The 27445-nt window shown below is 37.5% G+C and overlaps 1 protein-coding gene across 4 annotated transcripts in view; it reads left to right on the forward strand.

Annotated features, from left to right (window-relative positions):
- Nucleotides 1-27445, forward strand: part of schip1 (schwannomin interacting protein 1) — an 845783-nt gene that overhangs the window by 770608 nt on the left and 47730 nt on the right. Inside the window, exon 1 of one of the 4 annotated variants that reach the window (XM_061878141.1) lies at nucleotides 10871-10983. The exons of the other annotated variants lie outside the window; for them this stretch is intronic. Within the exon in view, the coding sequence (XP_061734125.1) occupies nucleotides 10975-10983 (9 nt within the window). The 5' untranslated portion in view covers nucleotides 10871-10974. Of the gene's footprint in view, nucleotides 1-10870; nucleotides 10984-27445 lie in introns of those variants that run through there. 4 annotated transcript variants of the gene reach the window in all.

Consider the following 27445-nt stretch of genomic DNA (forward strand, 5'->3'; position numbering starts at 1 on the left):
GTGTGTGTGTGTGTGTGTGTGTGTGTGTGTGTGTGTGTGTGTGTGTGTGTGTGTGTGTGTGTGTGTGTGTGTGTGTGTGTGTGTGTGTGTGTGTGTGTGTGTGTGTGTGTGTGTGTGTGTGTGCGTGCGTGCGTGCGTGTGTGTGTGTGTGTGTGTCCGCGCAACATGACCAGGGTTAGCGAGACAGCCCTGTGTACTTTACCCATAATCCTTGGGGATGAGCACAGACTCAAACACACTTCCTTTTCGCCCCAATTTGAAGTTTCTCCACTGCTGGCTGTGTGTTAGCTTGGAGGTTTGACGCCCTATTTGCTGCATGAATATTTGATGTCTGGTCTCCTTCTTTTGTTACTTGTTCAACTTGGTATCTGATGCCGCACCACGACCAGACACCATTTATTTTAGAGACTTGTAGGTCATGCTAGTTGAATTTATTTCCACCCTAAAGTTATACTTATATGGGAAATAGTTTCAGTCAGAGTTGTTTGTCTTACATGATGGCTAATATGTGCTAAAAATATGAACACAACAATCAACGTTGCAAGCAGGCCTATAATCTTGCAGTCTGATTTGAGTTTGCTTTGTTATTACTAAAGGCATGCGGTAAAAATTTGAGTGTGATGTAAGGATACTATCATGAAGAGCACATTTAATAAAACAAAACGTTATTATGGTCTTACCTTTACTTATAAATGAAGTCCATGCGCAGCTCCTTCTGATCAAAAGCATCGATAACTTGTTTATAGAAGTCTTCCTTATCTTTCTTCAGTTTTAAAAGTCTCTCTGTCTCGATGGAGATCTTCCTTTATTACCTCCTGCTTTGACTGAAAGTCGAGTTTAGAAAACTGTTTTATCAGTTAGCTTGGCTCCTCACGTGTAGTGCGGGCAACAACGGAATTACCCTCAGACAACTCCCCCTCCCGTTCTGCCCCGTGGGTGATCTCTTTATCCCACCGCTGCCACCATGAAGTATAAATAATACACTGGGTATTTAGGACTGGAACATGCTTTATTTCAGCCCGGTTGTTTACATTGCCAGCATAAGTGTAGTGGTGTTACATCCTAAAAGGTCCGTCGTCATATCTGTTCCTAGCACATATCACGTCACTCGTTGTCACTTCTTGTGCAGCCGAGTAGTCCCAAGAAGGATCACTAGCGCCCTCTACCACCAGGAGGCGGGAATCATTTAATGAATCATATTTGACACACGCAGCTACGGTATATTAATAAAACATAGCTGCTTACTGTTCTTTTTAGCATATTCAATAGCTTGGACCTTAAATCCTACTGAATAGCTCTTAATTTTCTTCCCTTTATGCGATTTCAAATGATTGAAATCAGCCTCCTCCATTTTGAAAATGATGACAGGTGAAGTGTCACTCGTGACGTGACGAGTTTGACCCGGTGGAAATTCTAGACATGCGCTAATAAAAATAATATTTTGCGAAACGAGTTTGACCCGGCAGTAATTCTAGGCAGGCGCATACTTTATACCCGGCGGCAATTCAAGGAAATACGATATATCATTTATATTGATTTATTTATGAAAGACAGGTTTGTTTAAAACAAGCTAAATGTGTTTAAAGATGATACAATCATGTTTAACATTTCTTGAAGACAAGAATATAAGTTGGTATGATTGTGATGACTTGCATTGATTGGAATCAGACGGTAGTGATGATAACCTCCACATTTTCAAATGGAGGATAAAAAAAGTGGATCCAACATAATAGAGAGAGTCCAGTTTATAGTGGATCTATCATAATAGTGAGAGTCCAGTCCATAGTGGACCTAACAAAATTGTGTGAGAGTTCAGTCCATAGTGGATCTAACATAATAGTGTGAGAGTCCAGTCCATAGTGGATCTAACATAATAGTGAGAGTCCAGTCCATAGTGGATCTAACATAATAGTGTGAGAGTCCAGTCCATAGTGGATCTAACATAATAGTGTGAGAGTTCAGTCCATAGTGGATCTAACATAATAGTGAGAGTACAGTCCATAGTGGATCTAACATAATAGTGAGAGTTCAGTCCATAGTGGATCTAACATAATAGTGAGAGTTCAGTCCATAGTGGATCTAACATAATAGTGTGATAGTCCAGTCTATAGTGGATCTAACATTATAGTGTAAGAGTCCAGTCCATTGTGGATCTAACATAATAGTGAGAGTCCAGTCCATAGTGGATCTAACATAATAGTGAGAGTCCAGTCCATAGTGGATCCAACATAATCGTGTGAGTCCAGTCCATAATGGATCTAACATAATAGTGTGAGAGTCCAGTCCATAGTGGATCTAACATAATAGTGAGAGTCCAGTCCATAGTGGATCTAATATAATAGTGTGAGTCCAGTCCATAGTGGATATAACTTAATAGTGTGAGTCCAGTCCATAGTGGATCTAACATAATAGTGAGAGTCCAGTCCATAGTGGATCTAACATAATAGTGCTAGAGTCCAGTCCATAGTGGATCTAACATAATAGTGTGAGAGTCCAGTCCATAGTGGATCTAACATAACAGTTTGAGAGTCCAGTCCATAGTGGATCTAACATAATAGTGTGAGAGTCCAGTCCATAGTGGATCTAACATAATAGTGAGAGTCCAGTCCATAGTGGATCTAACATAATAGTGCTAGAGTCCAGTCCATAGTGGATCTAACATAATAGTGTGAGAGTCCAGTCCATAGTGGATCTAACATAATAGTGAGAGTCCAGTCCATAGTGGATCTAACATAATAGTGCTAGAGTCCAGTCCATAGTGGATCTAACATAATAGTGTGAGAGTCCAGTCCATAGTGGATCTAACATAATAGTTTGAGAGTCCAGTCCATAGTGGATCTAACATAATAGTGTGAGAGTCCAGTCCATAGTGGATCTAACATAATAGTGTGAGAGTCCAGTCCATAGTGGATCTAACATAATAGTGAGAGTCCAGTCCATAGTGGATCTAACATAATAGTGCTAGAGTCCAGTCCATAGTGGATCTAACATAATAGTGAGAGTCCAGTCCATAGTGATCTAACATAATAGTGGGAGTCCAGTCCATAGTGGATCTAACATAATAGTGGGAGTCCAGTCCATAGTGGATCTAACATAATAGTGAGAGAGTCTAGTCCATAGTGGATTGAACATAATAGTGCGAGAGTCCAGTCCATAGTGGATCTAACATAATAGTTTGAGAGTCCAGTCCATAGTGGATCTAACATAATAGTGTGACAGTCCAGTCCATAGTGGATCTAACATAATAGTGAGAGTCCAGTCCATAGTGGATCCAACATAATAGTGAGAGTCCAGTCCATAGTGGGGCCAGCAGGAGACCACCCTGAGCCTAGACAGGTCAGCAATTTAATTTTATTTTATTTTATTCAGCGTTGTTTTATTGTATTGTATTTGATTTGGTTTGTCATTGTTTAGTTTTTGTTGAGCTTATTTTAGACTCACAATGCCCCTTCATTATTTGTTCTATCATATCGTTTTATTGTATTTATTTGTATTTTATTTGATTGTATTTTATTTAGTATCCGACCATCTGTAGTGGTGTCACACAATACCCTATTGTCCCTCTAAATATTGTATTTTATTTTGCATTTAAACTGTACAAAACAAGCAATGTATAATTTTGAGGGCTTAGAAAATAATCAAGGACTTCATGGCGCTAAAACATACCGGTGTAGTGAGTTTATATTATTCACCCAAGGAACTTTAGTTATTAGATTATGGACGGCATTTGACGGGACACATTTCCCGCGTTGTTGTTTCCGGATAAAGTCTGAAAGTCTTTAAAACAGTTAGATCCACGACTGCATTGCATGATTTTATGCATCCAAACAGTAATTGATTCATCTGACTTTAGTTATGGTAGTTGTTTGTTTGTGCCTGGAAACCAGTCAGTGCTTTGTGTCTTTTACTCCTTTGAAGTTGCGTTGTTTTGTTCCACCATATGATTTCGGAGCCATATGGGTTTCTAATTTTCCGTCTGAGCGGCCATGACAAACACGTGAGTCACGGGTCGATAATGTCCTCACAGCCATGAGATCATAACACGGCCAGCCCCAGATTGAACCTCAGAGTGCGTACGTGCGAGGCAGACTACCACGCATTTGTAGTCCTGGGAGGGTTACTTAGTGGGACCTGCCTCTGGGGCCCAAAAGGGGAACCAATTTTTACCTTAGTGGTAAGGAGGCACAAGGCATCCAGTGTTCTGCGGATTCTACATTTACATATTTTGTATACAGTCGTGTTCAAAAGTTTACATACACTTGTAAAGGACATAATGTCATGGCTGCATACTTGCCAACCTTGAGACCTCCGATTTCGGGAGGTGGGGGGCGTGGTAAAGAGTCAAGTATTTCATATATATATATATATATATATATATATATATATATATATATATATATATATATATATATATAAGAAATACTTGAATTTCAGTTTTCATTTATTTACACATAAACACACACATAACACTCATCTACTTATTGTTGAGTTAAGGGTTGAATTGTCCATCCTTGTTCTATTCTCTGTCACTATTTTTTAACCATATGCATGTACAGTAGATGACAGTATTGTCCAGTTTAAGAGTGTCACAACATTGCTGTTTACGGCAGACAAACTGCTTTACGGTAGACAAAAACGTGACTGCTGTTGTTGTGTGTTGTTACCGCGCTGGGAGGACGTTAATGAAACCGCCTAACAATAAACCCATTAAGAAACCAAGAACTCGCCCTCGATCATTCTACAGTTATAACGTCATTGGGCAGGCACACTGTTTATATTGTGGGAAAGCGGACAAGAAAACAGGCTGTCTTCACTCAGCTCCACATGGAGCTGGTGGGGGCGTGGCCTCCAGGACACAATGTCATGGCTGCATACTTGCCAAACTTGAGACCTCCGATTTCGGGAGGTGGGGGGCATGGGTGGGGCGAAGGGCGTGGTAAAGTGTCAAGTATTTCATATATATATATATATATATATATATATATAAGAAATACTTGAATTTCAGTGTTCATTTATTTACACATAAACACACACTCTACTTATTGTTGAGTTAAGGGTTGAATTGTCCATCCTTCTATTCTCTGTCACTTTTTTTTAACCATTTGCATGTACAGTAGATGGCAGTATTGTCCTGTTTAAGAGTGTCACAACATTGCTGTTTACGGCAAACCAACTGCTTTACGGTAGACGAAAATGTGACTGCTGTTGTTGTGTGTTGTTACCGCGCTGGGAGGACGTTAATGAAACCGCCTAACAATAAACCCATATAAGAAACCGAGAACTCGCCATCGATCATTCTGCAGTTATAACGTCATTGGGCAGGCACGCTGTTTATATTGTGGTAAAGCGGACGTGAAAACAGGCTGTCCTCACTCAGGTCCACATGGAGCTGGTGGGGGCGTGGCATCCAGGACATAATGTCATGGCTGCATACTTGCCAAACTTGAGACCTCCGATTTCAGGAGGTGGGGGGCGTGGGTGGGGCGAGGGGCGTGGTTGGGGGCGTGGTAAAGAGTCAAGTATTTCATATATATATATATATATATATATATATATATATATATATATATATATATATATATATATGTATATATGTATATATATATATAAGAAATACTTGAATTTCAGTGTTCATTTATTTACACGTAAACACACACATAACACTCATCTACTTATTGTTGAGTTAAGGGTTGAATTGTCCATCCTTGTTCTATTCTCTGTCACTATTTGTTAACCATATGCATGGACAGTAGATGGCAGTATTTTCCTGTTTAAGAGTGTCACAACATTGCTGTTTACGGCAGACAAACTGCTTTACGGTAGATGAAAACGTGACTGCTGTTGTTGTGTGTTGTTACCGCGCTGGGAGGACGTTAATGAAACCGCCTAACAATAAACCCATATAAGAAACCGAGAACTCGCCATCGATCATTCTACAGTTATAACGTCATTGGGCAGGCACGCTGTTTGTATTGTGGGAACGCGGACAAGAAAACAGGCTGTCTTCACTCAGGTCCACATGGAGCTGGTGGGGGCATGGCCTCCAGGACATAATGTCATGGCTGCATACTTGACAAACTTGAGACCTCCGATTTCGGGAGGTGGGGGGCGTGGGTGGGGCGAGGGGCGTGGTTGGGGGCATGGTAAAGAGTCAAGTATTTCATATATATATATATATATATATATATATATATATATATATATAAGAAATACTTGAATTTCAGTGTTCATTTATTTACACATAAACACACACATAACACTCATCTACTTATTGTTGAGTTAAGGGTTGAATTGTCCATCATTTTCTATTTTTTAACCATTTGCATGTACAGTAGATGGCGGTATTGTCCTGTTTAAGAGTGTCACGACATTGCTGTTTACGGCAGACAAACTGCTTTACGGTAGATGAAAACGTGACTGCTGTTGTTGTGTGTTGTTACCGCGCTGGGAGGACGTTAATGAAACTGCCTAACAATAAACCCACCTAAGAAACCGAGAACTCGCCCTCGATCATTCTACAGTTATAACGTCATTGGGGAGACACGCTGTTTATATTGTGGGGAAGCGGACGTGAAAACAGGCTGTCCTCACTCAGGTCCACATGGAGCTGGTTGGGGCGTGGCCTCCAGGACATAATGTCATGGCTGCACACTTGCCAAACTTGAGACCTCCGATTTCGGGAGGTGGGGGGCGTGGGTGGGGCGAGGGGCGTGGTTGGGGGAGTGGTAAAGAGTCAAGTATTTCATATATATATATATGTATAAGAAATACTTGAATTTCAGTGTTCATTTATTTACACGTAAACACACACATAACACTCATCTACTTATTGTTGAGTTAAGGGTTGAATCGTCCATCCTTGTTCCATTCTCTGTCGCTATTTTTTAACCATATGCATGTACAGTAGATGACAGTATTGTCCTGTTTAAGAGTGTCACAACATTGCTGTTTACGGCAGACAAACTGCTTTACGGTAGAGGAAAACGTGACTGCTGTTGTTGTGTGTTGTTACCGCGCTGGGAGGACGTTAATGAAACTGCCTAACAATAAACCCACATAAGAAACCCAGAACTCGCCCTCGATCATTCTACAGTTATAACGTCATTGGTCAGGCACGCTGTTTATATTGTGGGAAAGCGGACGTGAAAACAGGCTGTCCTCACTCAGGTCCACATGGAGCTGGTGGCGGCGTGGCCTCCAGGACATAATGTCATGGCTGCATACTTGCCAAACTTGAGACCTCCGATTTCGGGAGGTGGGGGGCGTGGGTGGGGCGAGGGGCGTGGTTGGGGGCGTAGTAAAGAGTCAAGTATTTCATATATATATATATATATATATATATATAAGAAATACTTGAATTTCAGTGTTCATTTATTTACACGTAAACACACACAAAACACTCATCTACTTATTGTTGAGTTAAGGGTTGAATCGTCCATCCTTGTTCCATTCTCTGTCGCTATTTTCTAACCATATGCATGTACAGTAGATGGCAGTGTTGTCCTGTTTAAGAGTGTCACAACATTGCTGTTTACGGCAGACAAACTGCTTTACGGTAGACGAAAACGTGACTGCTGTTGTTGTGTGTTGTTACCGCACTGGGAGGACGTCAGTGAAACTGCCTAATAATAAACCCACATAAGAAACCGAGAACTCGTCCTCGATCATTCTACAGTTATAACGTCATTGGGCAGGCACGCTGTTTGTATTGTGGGAAAGCGGACGTGAAAACAGGCTGTCCTCACTCAGGTCCACATGGAGCTGGTGGGGGCGTGGCCTCCAGGACATAATGTCATGGCTGCATACTTGCCAACTTGAGACCTCCGATTTCGGGAGGTGGGGGGCGTGGGTGGGGTGAGGGGCGTGGTTGGGGGCATGGTAAAGAGTCAAGTATTTCATATATATATATATATATATATATATATATATATATATATATATATATATATATATATATATATAAGAAATACTTGAATTTCAGTGTTCATTTATTTACACATAAACACACACATAACACTCATCTACTTATTGTTGAGTTAAGGGTTGAATCGTCCATCCTTGTTCCATTCTCTGTCGCTATTTTTTAACCATATGCATGTACAGTAGATGGCAGTATTGTCCTGTTTAAGAGTGTCACAACATTGCTGTTTACGGCAGACAAACTGCTTTACGGTAGAGGAAAACGTGACTGCTGTTGTTGTGTGTTGTTACCTCGCTGGGAGGACGTTAATGAAACTGCCTAACAATAAACCCATATAAGAAACCAAGAACTCCCCCTCGATCATTCTACAGTTGTCACGTGTGGGTCGCATTTTAATGCGGGATCGTTCCTCCAACGCAAACATAGACACTCCGGACAACAACGTAAAGATAAGAATGATTTAATAACAAAACACTAGTACAAAAACAGACAAAAAGAAACGCGTGGCGGAAGCACATAAGCTAATGCCAACACTAGCACAGGATCAGGTAACAAGAAATCTAGTAATTACCAACGAAACAGTTGCATACCACAAACAAGGGACCAAGACCGACTGACGGGACAAGGCAGGCTTAAATAGGAAAGTAATTAACAAAAACAGGTGTGCATCTGGAACCCGCAGCAGGTGAAATTAATATGTTACCATGGTGACCAAACTAACTCACAAGGTACACAAACAACAAAGGGAGTCCAAACTAACAGAAAATAACCGAACTAAACATGATCCAGACTACAGATCATGACAACAGTTATAACGTCATTGGGCAGGCACTCTATTTATATTGTGGGAAATCGGACAAGAAAACAGGCTGTCCTCACTCAGGTCCACATGGAGCTGGAGGGGGTGTGGCCTCCGGCTCCGCCTGAATTTTGGGAGATTTTCAGGACAAAATTTGTCCCGGGAGGTTTTCGGGATAGGCGCTGAATTTCGGGAGTCTCCCGGAAAATCCGGGAGGGTTGGCAAGTATGCATGGCTGTCTTGAGGTTCCAATCTTTTGTATAACTCTTGAGTTTTTTTGTGATTGAGTGATCGGAGCACATATTTGTTGGTCACAAAAAACATTCATGAAGTTTGCTTCTTTTATGAATGTATTATGAAATTGTGAGCAAATGGGCTGGCTCAAAAGTATACGTACAGCAATGTTAATATTTGCTCACAGGTCCCTTGGCAAGTTTCACTGCAATAATGCGCTTTTGGTAGCCATCCACAAGCCTTTTGCTTGAATTTTTTACCACAAAATTGGTGCAGTTCAGCTAAATGTGAGAAAGCGACGATTTCCCCATTAATTTGAGTGTGGATGAAAGATTCGTGGATGAGGAAAGTGAGAGTGAAGGACTAGATAGGAAAAAAACTACTAGAGGGCAGTGGGAGCGATTCAGATGTTATTGGTAGGATATTTCTGGAAAATCACTTATCTGCTTATTTTGTTACTAGTGTTTTAGTAAGATTATATGGTCATACCTGTACAACCTGAAGGTCGGCCCCGCACCTTTCTTCAGCACCAGTCGATGGGTGGTGGCGATGCCCATCTCTTCCCTTCGCAAGGGACCCTCTTCGAAACATGATCTTTCGAAATGATCGCTGCATGATGCACTTAATCATTCAATCAATCAATCAATCAATGTTTATTTATATAGCCCCAAATCACAAATGTCTCAAAGGACTGCACAAATCATTACGACTACAACATCCTCGGAAGAACCCACAAAAGGGCAAGGAAAACTCACACCCAGTGGGCAGGGAGAATTCACATCCAGTGGGACGCCAGTGACAATGCTGACTATGAGAAACCTTGGAGAGGACCTCAGATGTGGGCAACACCCCCCCCCCCCCCCCCCTTCTAGGGGACCGAAAGCAATGGATGTGGAGCGGGTCTAACATGATACTGTGAAAGTTCAATCCATAGTGGCTCCAACACAGCCGTGAGAGTTCAGTTCAAAGCGGATCCAAGACAGCAGCGAGAGTCCCGTCCACAGGAGACCATCTCAAGCGGAGGCGGATCAGCAGCGTAGAGACGTCCCCAACCGATACAGGCGAGCGGTCCATCCTGGGTCTCGACTCTGGACAGCCAGTGCTTCATCCTTGGGCATCGGACCGGACCCCCTCCACAAGGGAGGGGGGGACATAGGAGAAAGAAAAGAAGCGGCAGATCAACTGGTCTAAAAAAGGAGGTCTATTTAAAGGCTAGAGTATACAGATGAGTTTTAAGGTGAGACACTGTACTTTGTGTGTGTGGTCCAATCCAACCGTGTCCGCTGGACCGCTCTGTTCCATAGTAAAGCTTCACAGTCATCTTTCAGGAATGTAAACAATGAAACACCGGCTGTGTTTCTGTTGCTAAAGGCGGCCGCAATACACCGCTTCCCACCTACAGCTTTCTTCTTTGACGTCTCCATTATTCATTGGACGAATTGCAAAAGATTCAGCAACACAGATGTCCAAAATACTGTGGAATTTTGCCATGAAAACAGACGGCTTAATAGCTGGGAACGATGCTGGAATTAAATGTCCTCTACAATGCGTGACGTCACGCGCACCTGTCATCATACCGCGACGTTTCAGCAGGATATTTCGGTACAAAATTTAAAATTGCAATTTAGTAAACTAAATGTTAATATTTCATCATTGATATATAAACTATCAGACTGCGTGGTCGCTAGTAGTGGCTTTCAGTAGACCTTTAAGCTCAACATAGTGTTTTCCAAAGGCAGCAGTCCATTGCTGAGGTGTCTCTTTTCCAACCCAGCTGCTGCCCACAAGTTGGAAAAAAAAAAAAAAAACCCAGACAGGGAGGTTTTTTCTCCACGAGAGGCCGTCCTGACCAGAGGGTGCAAGGCTGGGAGGACTTAAGGGTCTTACCTCGGGCCACCGAGACACACACACTACAGTTCAGGGAAGGAGAAACATCCATAGCGTGCCACAGATGGGGAGAGGAAGACCAGCATGATCGACCAGGTCTTGGAGGATTTTTTTTAGATTTTTATGTTGAATCATGGCTGAGGTGAGTCAGCTTGGAAGGGAGCAGAGCTGGGCAGTGAGCCTGGACTAAATCGGCGCTCGAGTGAGAGAGAGAGAGAGAGTAGGGAAAGTGGTGGGAGCGATGAGGGAGGTGCTGGAGAGCACTGATGGAAGCCATGGCGTGGATGATGTCATCAGGCATGTGTCCCGTCTGTGTCAGAATGACGACTACAAGGAGGTAAAACACAATGAGCCTACGGCGGGGGTCAGCCACCCGAAGCCCTTTAGCGCCGCCCTAGTGGCTCCCCGGAGCATTTTTTTAAAAAAGGATTGAAAATGGAAACACCTTTTCTGTTAACAACACTCAATAAACGTTTGGGAACTGAGGAAACTAATTGTTGGAGCTTTGAAGGTGGAATTCTTTCCCATTCTTGTTTTATGTAGAGCTTCAGTCGTTCAACAGTCGTATTTTACGCTTCATAATGCGCCACACATTTTCCATGGCAGACAGGTCTGGACTGCAGGCGGGCCAGGAAAGTACCCGCACTCTTTTTTTTACGAAGCCACGCTGTTGTAACACGTGCTGAATGTGGCTTGGCATTGTCTTGCTGAAATAAGCAGGGGCGTCCATGAAAAAGATGGCAGCATATGTTGTTCCAAAACCTGTATGTACCTTTCAGCATTAATGGTGCCTTCACAGATGTGTAAGTTACCCATGCCTTGGGCACTAATGCACCCCCATACCATCACACATGCTGGCTTTTGAACTTTGCGTCGAAAACAGTCTGGATGGTTCGCTTCCCCTTTGGTCCGGATAACACAATGTCGAATATTTCCAAAAACAATTTGAAATGTGGACTCGTCAGACCACAGAACACTTTTCCACTTTGCATCAGTCCATCTTCGATGATCTCGGGCCCAGAGAAGCTGGCGGTGTTTCTGGATGTTGTTGATAAATGGCTTTCGCTTCGCATAGTAGAGCTTTAACTCGCACTTACAGATGTAGCGACAAACTGTATTTAGTTACAGTGGTTTTCTGAAGTGTTCCTGAGCCCATGTGGTGATATCCTTTAGAGATTGATGTCGGTTTTTGATACAGGGCTGTCTGAGGGATGGAAGGTCACGGTCATTCAATGTTGGTTTCCGGCCATGCCGCTTACGTGGAGTGATTTTTCCAGATTCTCTGAACCTTTTGATGATTTTATGGAGCGTAGATGTTGAAATCCCTAAATTTCTTGCAATTGCACTTTGAGAAAGGTTGTTCTTAAACTGTTTGACTATTTGCTCACGCAGTTGTGGACAAAGGGGTGTACCTCGCCCCATCCTTTCTTGTGAAAGATTGGGAAGCTGTTTTTATACCCAATCATGGCACCCACCTGTTCCCAATTAGCCTGCACACCTGTGGGATGTTCCAAATAAGTGTTTGATGAGCATTCCTCAACTTTATCAGTATTTATTGCATACTTTCCCAACTTCTTTGTCACGTGTTGCCGGCATCGAATTCTAAAGTTAATGATTATTTGCAACAACAAAATAATGTTTATCAGTTTGAACATCAAATATGTTGTCTTTGTAGCATATTCAACTGAATATGGGTTGAAAAAGATTTGCAAATCATTGTATTCTGTTTATATTTACATCAAACACAATTTCCCAACTCATATGAAAACAGGGTTAGTACGTGGTAGTTTTATGGGTGGACAATTCCAGTATTTCCTATTGAGAGATAATACTTCCAATATGTCATGTTGGTCTTCTGATGTTTTGATAGAAGTTCTTCCAGAGCACACATACTTCGCATTCTTATGGTTATTTTGGTATTCTTTGCCAGTTTTTTAGACATTCACATCAGCGCTGTGACCATAATAAGGGTTTTAGTTCAATCTCCATGTTTGTGGGCCGGCAACAAGCTCCATCATGTGACCCTTTCACAGAGTCGGGGCTCAGGTGTCGCTGGAGGAACTCCATTGTCTTGTCTGGCCCCGCCTTTGTCATTCTTCTGGCCCCGCCTCTGTCATTCTTCTGGCCCTGAGCAGACTCGGTCCTCTAAAAATGAGTGACGGGAGCAGCCTTGCTTCGACCTGCAGCTGAACTGTCCAAAGGGTCGAAGGTCAGGTGTTTTTTTTTTAGGATGGAATGCCACTTGCTTCCTTAGACCGGGGTGTCAGCGACCCGCGACTCCCTGGAGCTTTTTTTTTAAAAAAACGATTGAAAATGGATAACGATTGGGGGGGTTTCAAACAAACATAACAGTTTGTTTACGTGTAAAATCTGCCACTCCTTTGTCCCAATTTGTCCACCAAACGTTTTATACTGTGCATGAATGCACAGTCTTATGACAATCACGTTACCTTAAGGCCCTCGACTTAACATCATTGTTTAGTGCCGCCCGAGTGGCTCCCTGGAGCTTTTTTAAAAAAAAAAAACCATTGAAAATGGATAAAGATCGGGGATGGAGGTTTAAACAATCATAACAGTTTGTTTACATGTAAAATCTGCCACTCCTTTGTCTCAATTTGTCCACCAAACGTTTTATACTGTGCGTGAATGCACAATCTTTTGACAATCACGTTACCTTGAGGCCCTCGACTTAACATCATTGTTTAGTGCCGCCCGAGTGGCTACCTGGAGCTTTTAAAAAAAAAAACGATTAAAAATGGATAAAGATTGGGGATGGGGGTTCAAACAATCATAACAGTTTGTTTACATGTAAAATCTGCCACTCCTTTGTCTCAATTTGTCCACCAAACGTTTTATACTGTGCGTGAATTCACAATCTTTTGACAATCACGTTACCTTAAGGCCCTCGACTTAACATCATTGTTTAGTGCCGCCCGAGTGGCTCCCTGGATATTTTTTTTTAAAAAGGATTGAAAATGTAAAAACTTTGGGAGGGAAATATTTTTTTTGTTTTAGTATGTTTTTTTGTTTGAGGACAAACTGTAACGATTGCTGGGCATTGTGATGCGAAAGCATTCTTTCAAGGATGCAGTCGGGCTCGAACACAGCGTACGGAAAGAAATGAAGATTTATTCAATAAATAAAACAGACTATGAACAGAAAAACTGGGTGGAAAAGGCAAAACAAACAGAACTAGCATGGGAGCCGGAAACCACCAGAAGCGCTAGCATGGGAGCTAGGGAAATAAATAAATAAATAAATAAATGGGTTGTACTTGTATAGCGCTTTTCTACCTTCAAGGTACTCAAAGCGCTTTGACACTACTTCCACATTTACCCATTCACACACACATTCACACACTGATGGAGGGAGCTGCCATGCAAGGCGCCAACCAGCACCCATCAGGAGCAAGGGTGAAGTGTCTTGCTCAGGACACAACGGACGTGACGAGGTTGGTTCTAGGTGGGATTTGAACCAGTGACCCTCGGGTTGCGCACGGCCACTCTCCCACTGCGCCACGCCGTCCCTATAAATAACAAACAAACTAGCACGAGGAACAAAAGGCTAGCGTGAAAGCTAGCAAGTAAACACATGGAATTGGAATCGTTACTGTAGTGAAACACAAACTGCGTGAAACACTAACTAGGATGCGAGAGTGAATGAAGAAAAAGGGCAGGCTTAAATAAGGACGGTGATTAGCAAAAACAGGGCAGGTGAAACTAATAAGCTACTATGGAAACAGACTAAACAAGGAACTAAGGCAGACGTTGGCAGACTGTAATACAAAAACGGAACTAAGCCAAAATATGAGATGATCCGGGCGGCTGATCATAACACAAACATGACACAAACCTTCCCGATTGTTAGAACTAGCACTGTTGAATATGTTTGTGTGTATGCTTCACCGATGAGACAATTTGGTGAACATCGTTTTGTCCTACTCATTTCGGCGGTTCTTGAACTCACCATAGTGTGGACTGTGACGCAAAAGTTTGTTTACATGTCAAATCGTCCACACCTTCTTTGTCTCATTTTGTCCACCAAAAGTTTTATGCTGTGTGTGAATGCACAAAGGTGCGCTTTGTTGTTATTGACTTGTTGGAGTGCTAATCAGGCATATTTGGTCAGTGCAAGCTAAACATTGCTAGCATGCTATTTTGGCTAGCTGTGTGTACATATTGCATCACCATGCTTAATTTGTAGCTATACTTGAGCTCATTTAATATCCTTTACGTTTGTCTTCTTTGTATATCATTTAGTTTTGCATGTCTCATGACACATTATCTGTATGTGATATTGGCTGCATTTCTGTGCCATGTTGTTCCAGACCACAGCAAACATCACCTCGATTGATTGTAATGAATCTATATCATGTGTTGCCTTCAATATAACACTTATATAAGACTTTGTAAGTCATTTTGATAGTAGGCTATTATAGCTCAAATAGACACATCATGTGTTGCCTTCATTATAAGATTTATATAAGACTTTGTAAGTCATTTTGATAGTAGGCTTATATAGTCATTTTGATAGTAGGCTAATATAGGCTAATATAGACACTTACGTCATCATTATAACACTTATATAAGACTTTGAAAGTCATTTTGATAGTAGGCTATTATAGCTAATATAGACACTTACGTCATCATTATAACACTTATATAAGACTTTGAAAGTCATGTTGATAGTAGGCTATTATAGCTAATATAGACACTTAGGTCATCATTATAACACTTATATAAGACTTTGAAAGTCATGTTGATAGTAGGCTAATATAGCTAATATAGACACTTACGTCATCATTATAACACTTATATAAGACTTTGAAAGTCATGTTGATAGTAAGCTAATATAGACACTTACCTCATGTGTTGCCTTCATTATAACACTTATATAAGACTTTGAAAGTCATTTTGATAGTAGGCTATTATAGCTAATATAGACACTTACGTCATCATTATAACACTTATATAAGACTTTGAAAGTCATGTTGATAGTAGGCTATTATAGCTAATATAGACACTTAGGTCATCATTATAACACTTATATAAGACTTTGAAAGTCATGTTGATAGTAGGCTAATATAGCTAATATAGACACTTACGTCATCATTATAACACTTATATAAGACTTTGAAAGTCATGTTGATAGTAAGCTAATATAGACACTTACCTCATGTGTTGCCTTCATTATAACACTTATATAAGACTTTGAAAGTCATGTTGATAGTAGGCTATTATAGCTAATATAGACACTTAGGTCATCATTATAACACTTATATAAGACTTTGAAAGTCATTTTGATAGGCTATTATAGCTAATATAGACACTTACGTCATCATTATAACACTTATATAAGACTTTGAAAGTCATGTTGATAGTAAGCTAATATAGACACTTACCTCATCTGTTGCTTTCATTATAACACTTATATAAGACTTTGAAAGTCATGTTGATAGTAGGCTATTATAGCTAATATAGACACTTATGTCATCATTATAACACTTATATATGACTTTGAAAGTCATGTTGATAGTAAGCTAATATAGACACTTACCTCATGTGTTGTCTTCATAATAACACTTTTATAAGACTTTGAAAGTCATTTTGATAGTAGGCTATTATAGCTAATATAGACACTTGTGTCATAAGTTGTCTTCATTATATCATTTATATAAGACTTTGAAAGTCATTTTTATAGTCTGCTATTATAGCTAATATAGACACTTACGTCATGTGTTGTCTCCATTATAACACTTATATAAGACTTTGAAAGTAATTTTGATAGTAGGCTATTATAGCTAATATAGACACTTACGTCATCATTATAACACTTATATAAAACTTTGAAAGTCATGTTGATAGTAAACTAATATAGACACTTACCTCATGTGTTGCCTTCATTATAACACTTATATAAGACTTTGAAAGTCATGTTGATAGTAGGCTATTATAGCTAATATAGACACTTACGGCTTCATTATAACACTTGTATAAGACTTTGAAAGTCATGTTGATAGTAGGCTAATACAGACACTTACGTCATCTGTTGTTTTCATTATAACACTTATATAAGACTTTGAAAGTCATTTTGATAGTAGGCTATTATAGCTAATATAGACACTTATGTCATCATTATAACACTTATATAAGACTTTGAAAGTTATGTTGATAGTAAGCCAATATAGACACTTACCTCATGTGTTGCCTTCATTATAACACTTATATAAGACTTTGAAGGTCATTCTGATAGTAGGCTATTATAGCTAATATAGACACTTACCTCATGTGTTGTCTTCATTATAACACTTATATAAGACTTTGAAAGTCATTTTGATAGCAGGCTAATATAGACACTTATGTCATATGTTGTCTTCATTATATCACTTATATAAGACTTTGAAAGTCATTTTGATTAAGTGTTAGAATGGAATAGATAGAATAGAAAGTACTTTATTGATACCTGGGGGAAATTCAGTACCACAGTTCGCTCACAATAAACAATAATAATACTAAATAATATATGACATATAAGTGCAGTCAAGGAACATATGCATTATACAGTCTGATGGCTGTCGGTATGAAGGACCTCCTGTGTGGTTCTGTGTTACATTTAGGGAGTCTGAGCCTTCCACTGAACGTGGTCATTCTCCCCACAAGGTCCGAGTGTAGTGGGTGGGAGGTGTTGTCCATAATAGTTAGGAGTTTTGCTAGACTTCTCCTCTCTGACACCACCGCCAGAGAGTCCAGCTCCACTCCCACCACGTTACTGGCCTTCTCTACCAACTTGTCCAGTCTGTTAGCGTCCCTCACTCTCAGCCCGCTGCCCCAGCAGACCGGAAAGACGAGCGCTCCCCGGCATAAAAGTGACGTGGCTGTTTCGGCACTTATAAGGATTTGGGATTATGATCGGTCCCAAGTATAGACTCAGTAAGAACATCTGTGTGAGAGTCAAAACACACACTGACCTTGTTGGTGTTTGTAAAGCTGCCGGGCGCAGCTGCAGCTCCCTCTCAACCCTGGAAAAGATATCAGAGTGAGGCTCTCGTCTGTTTGGACAATCACTAGCAGCACACACACACACACACACAGGCATTTATTAGAACACACACACACACACACACACACACCCAGGCATTTATTAGAGACACCTTTAAAGGGTCTTTCATCACCGCTGCACTCTATATGTCTTGTGTGTGTGTCCTTGTGTGAACACTGACTCAGTGTGTGTGTGTGTGTGTGTGTGTGTGTGTGTGTGTGTGTGTGTGTGTGTGTGTGTGTGTGTGTGTGTGTGTGTGTGTGTGTGTGTGTGTGTGTGTGTGTGTGTGTGTGTGTGTGTGTGTGTGTGGTCGCTGGGTGCAAAGCCTCCATTGTACCGAGGGAGGAATGTAGAGATGTATCAATAAAAAGAATGACACGTTATGCTCTACGTCACACGTGTCTAAAACAGGACTAGGCAACCCACAACGTTAAAAGAGCCATATTGGACCAAATATACAACAACAACAAAAAAAATCTGTCCGGAGCCACAAAAAAGCTGTATATAATGTGTGTTATAATGAAGGCAACACATGATGAAAGTGTCTATATTAGCTATAATAGCCTACTATCAAAATGACTCTAAAAAGTTGTATATAGTTCTTGTAATGAAGACAACATATGACGTAAGTGTCTATATTAGCTATAATAGCCTACTATCAAAATGACTTTAAGTCTTATATAAGTGTTATAATGAAGGCAACACATGACGTAAGTGTCTATATTAGCTATAATAGCCTACTATCAAAATGACTTTAAGTCTTATATAAGTGTTATAATGAAGGCAACACATGATGTAAGTGTCTATATTAGCTGTAATAGCCTACTATCAAAAATACTTTAAAAGTCTTATATAAGTGTTATAATGAAGGCAACACATGATGTAAGTGTCTATATTAGCTATAATAGCCTACAATCAAAATTACTTTAAAAGTCTTATAAAAGTGTTATAATGAAGGCAACACATGATGTAAGTGTCTATATTAGCTATAATAGCCTACTATCAAAATGACTTTAAAAGACTTATATAAGTGTTATAATGAAGGCAACACATTAGATTAGATTAGATTAGATAGTACTTTATTTATTCCGTCAGGAGAGTTCCTTCAGGAAAATTACAATTTTCAGATGTAAGTGTCTATATTAGCTATAATAGCCTACTATCAAGATGACTTTAAAAGCCTTATATAAGTGTTATAATGAAGGCAACACATGATGTAAGTGTCTATATTAGCTATAATGGCCTACTATCAAAATGACTTTAAAAGTCTTATATAAGTGTTATAATGAAGGCAACACATGACGTAAGTGTCTATATTAGCTATAATAGCCTACTTTCAAATTACTTTAAAAGACTTATATAAGTGTTATAATGAAGGCAACACATGGTGTGTCTATATTGACTATAATAGCCTACTATCAAATGACTTTAAAAGTCTTATAAAAGTGTTATAATGAAGGCAACACATAAGTGTCTATATTAGCTATAATAGCCTACTATCAAAATGACTTTAAAAGTCTTATATAAGTGTTATAATGAAGGCAACACATGATGTAAGTGACTATATTAGCTGTAATAGCCTACTATCAAAATGACTTTAAAAGTCTTATATAAGTGTTATAATGAAGGCAACACATGATGTAAGTGTCTATATTAGCTGTAATAGCCTACTATCAAATTGACTTTAAAAGTCTTATATAAGTGTTATAATGAAGGCAACACATGATGTAAGTGACTATATTAGCTGTAATAGCCTACTATCAAATGACTTTAAAAGACTTATATAAGTGTTATAATGAAGTCAATATAGGACGTAAGTGTCTATATTAGCTATAATAGCCTACTATCAAAATGACTTTAAAAGTCTTATATAAGTGTTATAATGAAGGCAACACATGATGTAAGTGTCTATATTAGCTACAATAGCCTACTATCAAAAATACTTTAAAAGTCTTGTATAAGTGTTATAATGAAGGCAACATATGATGTAAGTGTCTATATTAGCTATAATAGCCTACTATCAAAATGACTTTAAAAGTCTTATATAAGTGTTATAATGAAGGCAACACATGATGAAAGTGTCTATATTAGCTATAATAGCCTACTATCAAAATGACTTTAAAAGTCTTATATAAGTGTTATAATGAAGGCAACACATAATGTAAGTGTCTATATTAGCTACAATAGCCTACTATCAAAATGACTTTAAAAGTCTTATATAAGCATTATAATGAAAGCATCTCATTACGTAAGTGTCTATATTAGCTATAATAGCCTACTATCAAAATGACTAAAAGACTTATATAAGTGTTATAATGAAGGCAACACATGATGTAAGTGTCTATATTAGCTACAATAGCCTACTATCAAAAATACTTTAAAAGTCTTATATAAGTGTTATAATGAAGGCAACACATGATGTAAGTGTCTATATTAGCTATATTAGCCTACTATCAAAATGACTTTAAAAGTCTTATATAAGCATTATAATGAAAGCATCTCATTACGTAAGTGTCTATATTAGCTATAATAGCCTACTATCAAAATGACTTTAAAAGACTTATATAAGTGTTAAAATGAAGGCAACACATGATGAAAGTGTCTATATTAGCTCTAATAGCCTACTATCAAAACGACTTTAAAAGACTTATATAAGTGTTATAATGAAGGCAACATTACATTTCAACATTTCTGTCATTGAAGATCTGCTTAAAGTAATTTTGAAAGTGGGCTAATATAGCTAATATGGACACTTACATCATGTGTTGCCTTCATTATAACACTTATATAAGACTTTTAAAGTAATTTTGATAGTAGGCTATTATAGCTAATATAGACACTTATATCATGTGTTGCCTTCATTATAACACTTATATAAGACTTTTAAAGTCATTTTGATAGTAGGCTATTATACACTAATATAGACACATCATGTGTTGCCTTCATTATAACACTTATATAAGACTTTTAAAGTCATTTTGATAGTAGGCTATTATACACTAATATAGACACTTACATCATGTGTTGCCTTCATTATAACACTTATATAAGACTTTTAAAGTCATTTTGATAGTAGGCTATTATAGCTAATAAAGACACTTACATCATGTGTTGCCTTCATTATAACACTTATATAAGACTTTTAAAGTCATTTTGTTAGTAGGTTATTATAGCTAATATAGACACTTACATCATGTGTTGCCTTCATTATAACACTTATATAAGACTTTTAAAGTCATTTTGATAGTAGGCTATTATAGCTAATATAGACACTTACATCATGTGTTGCCTTCATTATGACACTTATATAAAGCTTTTAATTTTTTGCAGCTCCAAACTTATTGTTTTTTCGTACTTTTGGTCCAACACTTATATAAGACTTTTAAAGTAATTTCGAAAGTAGGCTAATATAGCTAATATAGACACTTACATCATGTGTTGCCTTCATTATAACACTTATATAAGACTTTGAAAGTCATTTTGATTGTAGGCTATTATAGCTAATATAGACACTTACATCATGTGTTGCCTTCATTATAACACTTATACAAGACTTTTAAAGTATTTTTGATAGTAGGCTATTTTTGCTGAAATAGACACTTACATCATGTGTTGCCTTCATCATAACACACATTACATACGGCTTTTCATTTTTTGTGGCTCCAGACAGATGTTTTTTGGTATTGTTGGTCCAATATGGTTCTTTTAACATTTTGGGTTTCCGGCCCCTGGCCTATGGGTGTTTTTTTATGAGTAAATGCTTGGTAAATCTGTTTTATTTCCATTTTTCTCTGAAGAAAAGTTGAACCAAACCTTTTTCCCCACCTGCTAGATCAAGGTGGAACTATTTTACGTTCTGGGTTGCCGAGCCCTGCGCCAAACAGACTTTCAACTCGTCCAAAAGTCAATTAGCCGCACCGTTTTATAGGCCGCGGGGTTCAAAGCGCATGCAAAGGCTTTACAGTCTGGAAAATACTCTCAAATGTTTTCTTTTTGCAATTTTAATGCAGTGTTTCTGTAATTTACTTCATTTTTGGAATACACGGCTGGCTTGTCTGTATTTTGGCCACATCAAGTTTCCTCGTTTGTCTGTTGGTTGTTAATAAATTATAGATTGTTGTTCGTTCTGTTCGCGTAAGGTCAGGGTGCTCAGCCTGTCCCGACTTGAATGATTGTTGTTGTTGCATTCACTTTTTAACGTTGATTTAGCGGCACATAAACATAAAACGACGGCGGGATGTGCACGGGCAAAAGGGCATCAGACTAGGGCCTGGAATTGAAGAGAAGACGTAAGCCCGGAGGCACGCGGAGACAAATGTCAAATTCATGAGTGGGAAATAATTGCAGGCTATAAGCGGCGGCCATTTGGCAAAGAGAGGAGCTTTGTTGGCACAGATGATTAAATACTATATTGAAGGGCCTCAAAGAAGTGGGCTGTCACACTTCAAAAAGAGAGGAGCTCCAAAGAGGAATTACCTTCATGAAAGATGTTTTTATTGGGGATTTTTTTTTTTTTTTTTTTGTCAATTTGTGGAAAACACACATTAGCTTGATTGTGTTCCTCCCAATCTAATCCGGGCCCTCTGGGACGCTCGGAATGAAGGAGGTCATTAGGGCTGTCACTATTATCCTCTCCTCGCCTCCTGCCCACATTGAAATGTTAATTCGATGGCTCCCGCAATTTTCCATCTCCTCATCCATCGCAAACGTAGCCACTCCAAGACAATTTGCCATTTGAGGGTTTTATACGATTGCTGCGTATCTCTCAGCCAAAGCTGGGAAGTGTGAGTGTGTGGGGGGGGGGCAAGCTTACAATAGAATAGAATAGAAAGTACTTTATTGATCCCCACCACAGTTTGCTTACAATAAACATTTTGGGGTTTTAAATACAGTCTATTATACAGCATTATTCACATGTGAATAACAAATACAGTCTATTATACAGCATTATTCACATGTGAATAACATAAATACAGTCTATTATACAGCATTATTCACATGTGAATAATATAAATATAGTCTATGATACAACATTATTCACATGTGAATAACAAATACAGTCTTTTATACAGCATTATTCACATGTAATTAATATAAATCAGTCTATTATACAGCATTATTCACATGTGAATAACATAAATACAGTCTATTATACAGCATTATTCACATGTGAATAATATAAATAGTGTATTATACAAAATTATTCACATGTGCATAACTTAAATAGTCTATTATACAGTATTATTTACATGTGAATAAAATAAATACAGTCTCTTATACAGCATTATTCACATGTGAATAACATAAATACAGTCTACGATACAGAATTATTCACTTGTGAATAACGTAAATAGTCTATTATACAGCATTATTCACATGTGAATAATATAAATACAGTCTATGATACAGCATTATTTACGTGTGAATAATATAAATAGTCTATTATACAGCATTATTCACATGTGAATAACAAATACAGTCTTTTATACGGCATTATTCACATGTAATTAATATAAATACAGTCTATTATACAGCATTATTCACGTGTGAATAATATAAATACAGTCTATTATACGGAATTATTCACATGTGAATAATATAAATAGTGTATTATTCAGAATTATTCGCAAGTGCATAACTTAAATAGTCTATTATACAGCATTATTCACATGTGAATAACATAAATACAGTCTACGATACAACAACAATATTCACATGTGAATAACATAAATACAGTCTACGATACAACAATATTCACATGTGAATAACATAAATTCAGTCTATTATACAGATTATTCACAAGTGAATAACATGAAAACAGTCTATGATACAGCATTATTCACATGTGAATATTCATAAATATAGTCTATTACAGCATTATTCACATGTGAATCATATAAATACAGTGTATTTTACAGCGGTATTCACATGTGAATAACATAAATACAGTCTATTATACAGTATTATTCACATGTGAATAACATAAATACAGTCTATTATACAGCATTATTCACACATGAATAACATGAATACAGTCTATTATACAGCATTATTCACATGTGAATAATATAAATACAGTCTATTATACAGCATTATTCATATGTGAATAACATAAATACAGTCTACGATACAACAATATATATATATATATATATTTTTTAATTATTTTATTTATTTATTTTTTTCCACTTGGCCTCAGTCTGCACCTCCTCTCCAGGGCCCAGGCTAAGACCGATTTTTTTATTTTATTTTAATCTTCTATTTTGACGGAATAAATAAAGTACTATCTAATCTAATCTAATCTAATATGTGAATAACATAAATACAGTGTATGATACAGCATTATTCACATGTGAATAACATAAATACAGTCTATTATACAGCATTATTCACATGTGAATAACATAAATACAGTCTATTATACAGCATTATTCACATGTGAATAATGCTATCCGACTTAGTGTAAACGGGGCCTGATACAAGCAGGGAGTGCGTGGAAACTTATAAATTAGCACTTCCAGCCCACTGTGTTGTATTCCTCAGCTTTGTAAATAGTTTAGTGGGGCCACCATGATGTCTGTTTGCCCACCCAAGCACACTAACAAAGACTTGAAGGACATCTCAAATGTTTACACAAAGACAGGAAGTGCTTTTGTGTAGCAGGTGTGGGGCTTTGTTTTTGTATAGTTGTCTTTAAGGGAAATTGAATGGCAATTTTCGCCATTTCTTCGCAGTTTTCATTGATTGGATGGTGACTGCAAACATCCATCCATCCATTTTGAACTTTGCCACTGCATGATGTCCAATTAAAAATAAATACAACTGATTTAATTTTTTTGTGTCTAAAATAGTGTTGTCCCGATACCAATATTTTAGTACCGGTTCCTAAACGTATTTTGATAGTTTTCGGTACTTTTCTAAATAAAGCGGACCACAAAAAGGGCATTATTGGCTTTATTTTAGCAAAAAAAACTTAGGGTACATTAAAAATATGTCTATTATTGCAAGTTAGTCCTTAAATAAAATGTTGAACATACTAGACAACTTGTCTTTTAGTAGTAAGTAAACAAACAAAGACTCCTAATTAGTCTGCTGACATATGCAGTAACTTATTGTGTCATTTATCAAAACAATTATATGTCTTATAATTACAAGAATCATGTAATGTTTTCACAAGATTTCATTTTTCATAAATGAAAAATACGAAAATGTTGTGATGCTAAAAAATATCGATGTAATCATAGTAATATTGACTAGATACGCTCCTGTACTTGGTATCATTACAGTGGATGTTAGGTGTAGATCCACCCATGGCATTTGTTTACATTTTGACGCCGATGTGTTGTGGGGAATCGTTAATTTTTAGAGGCGGTATAGTACCGAATATGATTCATTAGTATCGCGGTTACTATACTAATACCGGCATACCGTACAACCCTAATACTAACTAATATAAATAAGTATTAGGGTCAAAATAAATAAGTAAACATAACAAAAATAAAGGCAAATAATTACAAGAATCATGTTATGTTTTCACAAGATTTCATTTTTCATACATGAAAAATATGAAAATGTTGTGATGCTAAAAAATATCGATGTAATCATAGTAATATTGACTAGATACGCTCCTGTACTTGGTATCATTACAGTGGATGTTAGGTGTAGATCCACCCATGGCGTTTGTTTACATTTAATTAACAAGTCATTGTAGTTAATAACTAATTGTGGTAAAAGTAAATATCATTAATAACTAGATGTAATTATTAACTAACAATCATTTATAACTAAATGTCATTAATAACTAATTGTATTAATTATTAATGGTGATAATAACTTAATTTCATTAATAACTAGATATAATTATTAACTATTTGTAATCATTAACTAAATGTCATTAATAAGTAAATGTCATTAATAACTAATTGCAATTAATAACTAATTGTGATGAATATCTAAATGTCATTGATAACTAATTGTAAGTCATAAGTAATTGTATTTAACAACTAATTGTAAATAACTAAATGTCATTAATAATGCATTGTAATTAATAACTAATTGTGATAACAAGTAAATATAATTAATCAACTAAATGTAATTATTATATTATAATAATTAATAACTAAATTTCATTAATAACTAATTGTAAATCATTATTAATTGTAATAAATAACTAAATGTCATTCATAACTAATTGCAATTAATAACTAGTTGCATTTGATAACTAATTGGAATTAATAACTAAATGTCATTAATGACTAATTTTAATGAATAATTAAATGTCATTAATAACTAATTGTGATGGCGGGGGTTGCCCACATATGCGGTCCTCTCCAAGGTTTCTCATAGTCATCATGGTCGACGTCCCACTAGGGTGAGTTTTTCCTTGCCCTTATGTGGGCCCTACCGAAAATGTTGTGGTTTGTGCAGCCCTTTGAGACACTGGTGATTTAGGGCTATATAAATAAACATTGATTGATTGATTGATTTTGTCGCCGGTGAGGTACGGTGTGTTGTGGGGTACCGCAATAATTTTTACAGGCGGTATAGTACCGAATATGATTCATTAGTATCGCGGTACTATACTAAAACCGGCATACAGTACAACCCTAATACTAACTTATATAAATAAGTATTAGGGTCAAAATAAATAAGTAAACATAACAAAAATGAAGGCATAAAATTACAAGAATCATGTAATGTTTTCACAAGATTCCATTTTTCATACATGAAAAATAGGAAGATTTTGTGATGCTAAAAAATATCGATGTAATCATAGTAATATTGACTAGATACGCTCCTGTACTTGGTATCATTACAGTGGATGTTAGGTGTAGATCCACCAATGGCATTTGTTTACATTTTGACGCCGGTGTGTTGTGGGGAATCGGTAATTTTTAGAGGCGGTATAGTACCGAATATGATTCATTAGTATCGCGGTACTATACTAATACCGGCATACCGTACAGCCCTAATACTAACTAATATAAATAAGTATTAGGGTCAAAATGAATAAGTAAACATAACAAAAATAAAGGCATATAATTACAAGAATCATGTAATGTTTTCACAAGATTTCATTTGGAAATACATGAAAAATAAGAAGATTTTGTGATGCTAAAAAATATCGATGTAATCATAGTAATACTGACTAGATACACTCCTGTACTTTGTATCATTACAGTGGATGTTAGGTGTAGATCCACCCATGGCATTTGTTTACATTTTGACACCGGTGTGTTGTGGGGGACGGGTAATTTTTAGAGGCGGTATAGTACCGAATATGATTCATTAGTATCGCGGTACTATACTAATACCTGTATACAGTACAACCCTAATACTAACTAATATAAATAAGTATTAGGGTCAAAATAAATAAGTAAATGTTACAAAAATTAATGCATATAATTACAAGAATCATGTAATGTTTTCACAAGATTTCATTTTTCATACGTGAAAAATATGAAAATGTTGTGATGCTAAAAAATATCGATGTAATCATAGTAATATTGACTAGATACGCTCCTGTACTTGGTATCATTACAGTGGATGTTAGGTGTAGATCCACC

This window comes from Nerophis ophidion, linkage group LG18 (assembly GCF_033978795.1).
Source record: "Nerophis ophidion isolate RoL-2023_Sa linkage group LG18, RoL_Noph_v1.0, whole genome shotgun sequence".
In the NCBI taxonomy this organism is placed as follows: Eukaryota; Metazoa; Chordata; class Actinopteri; order Syngnathiformes; family Syngnathidae; genus Nerophis; species Nerophis ophidion.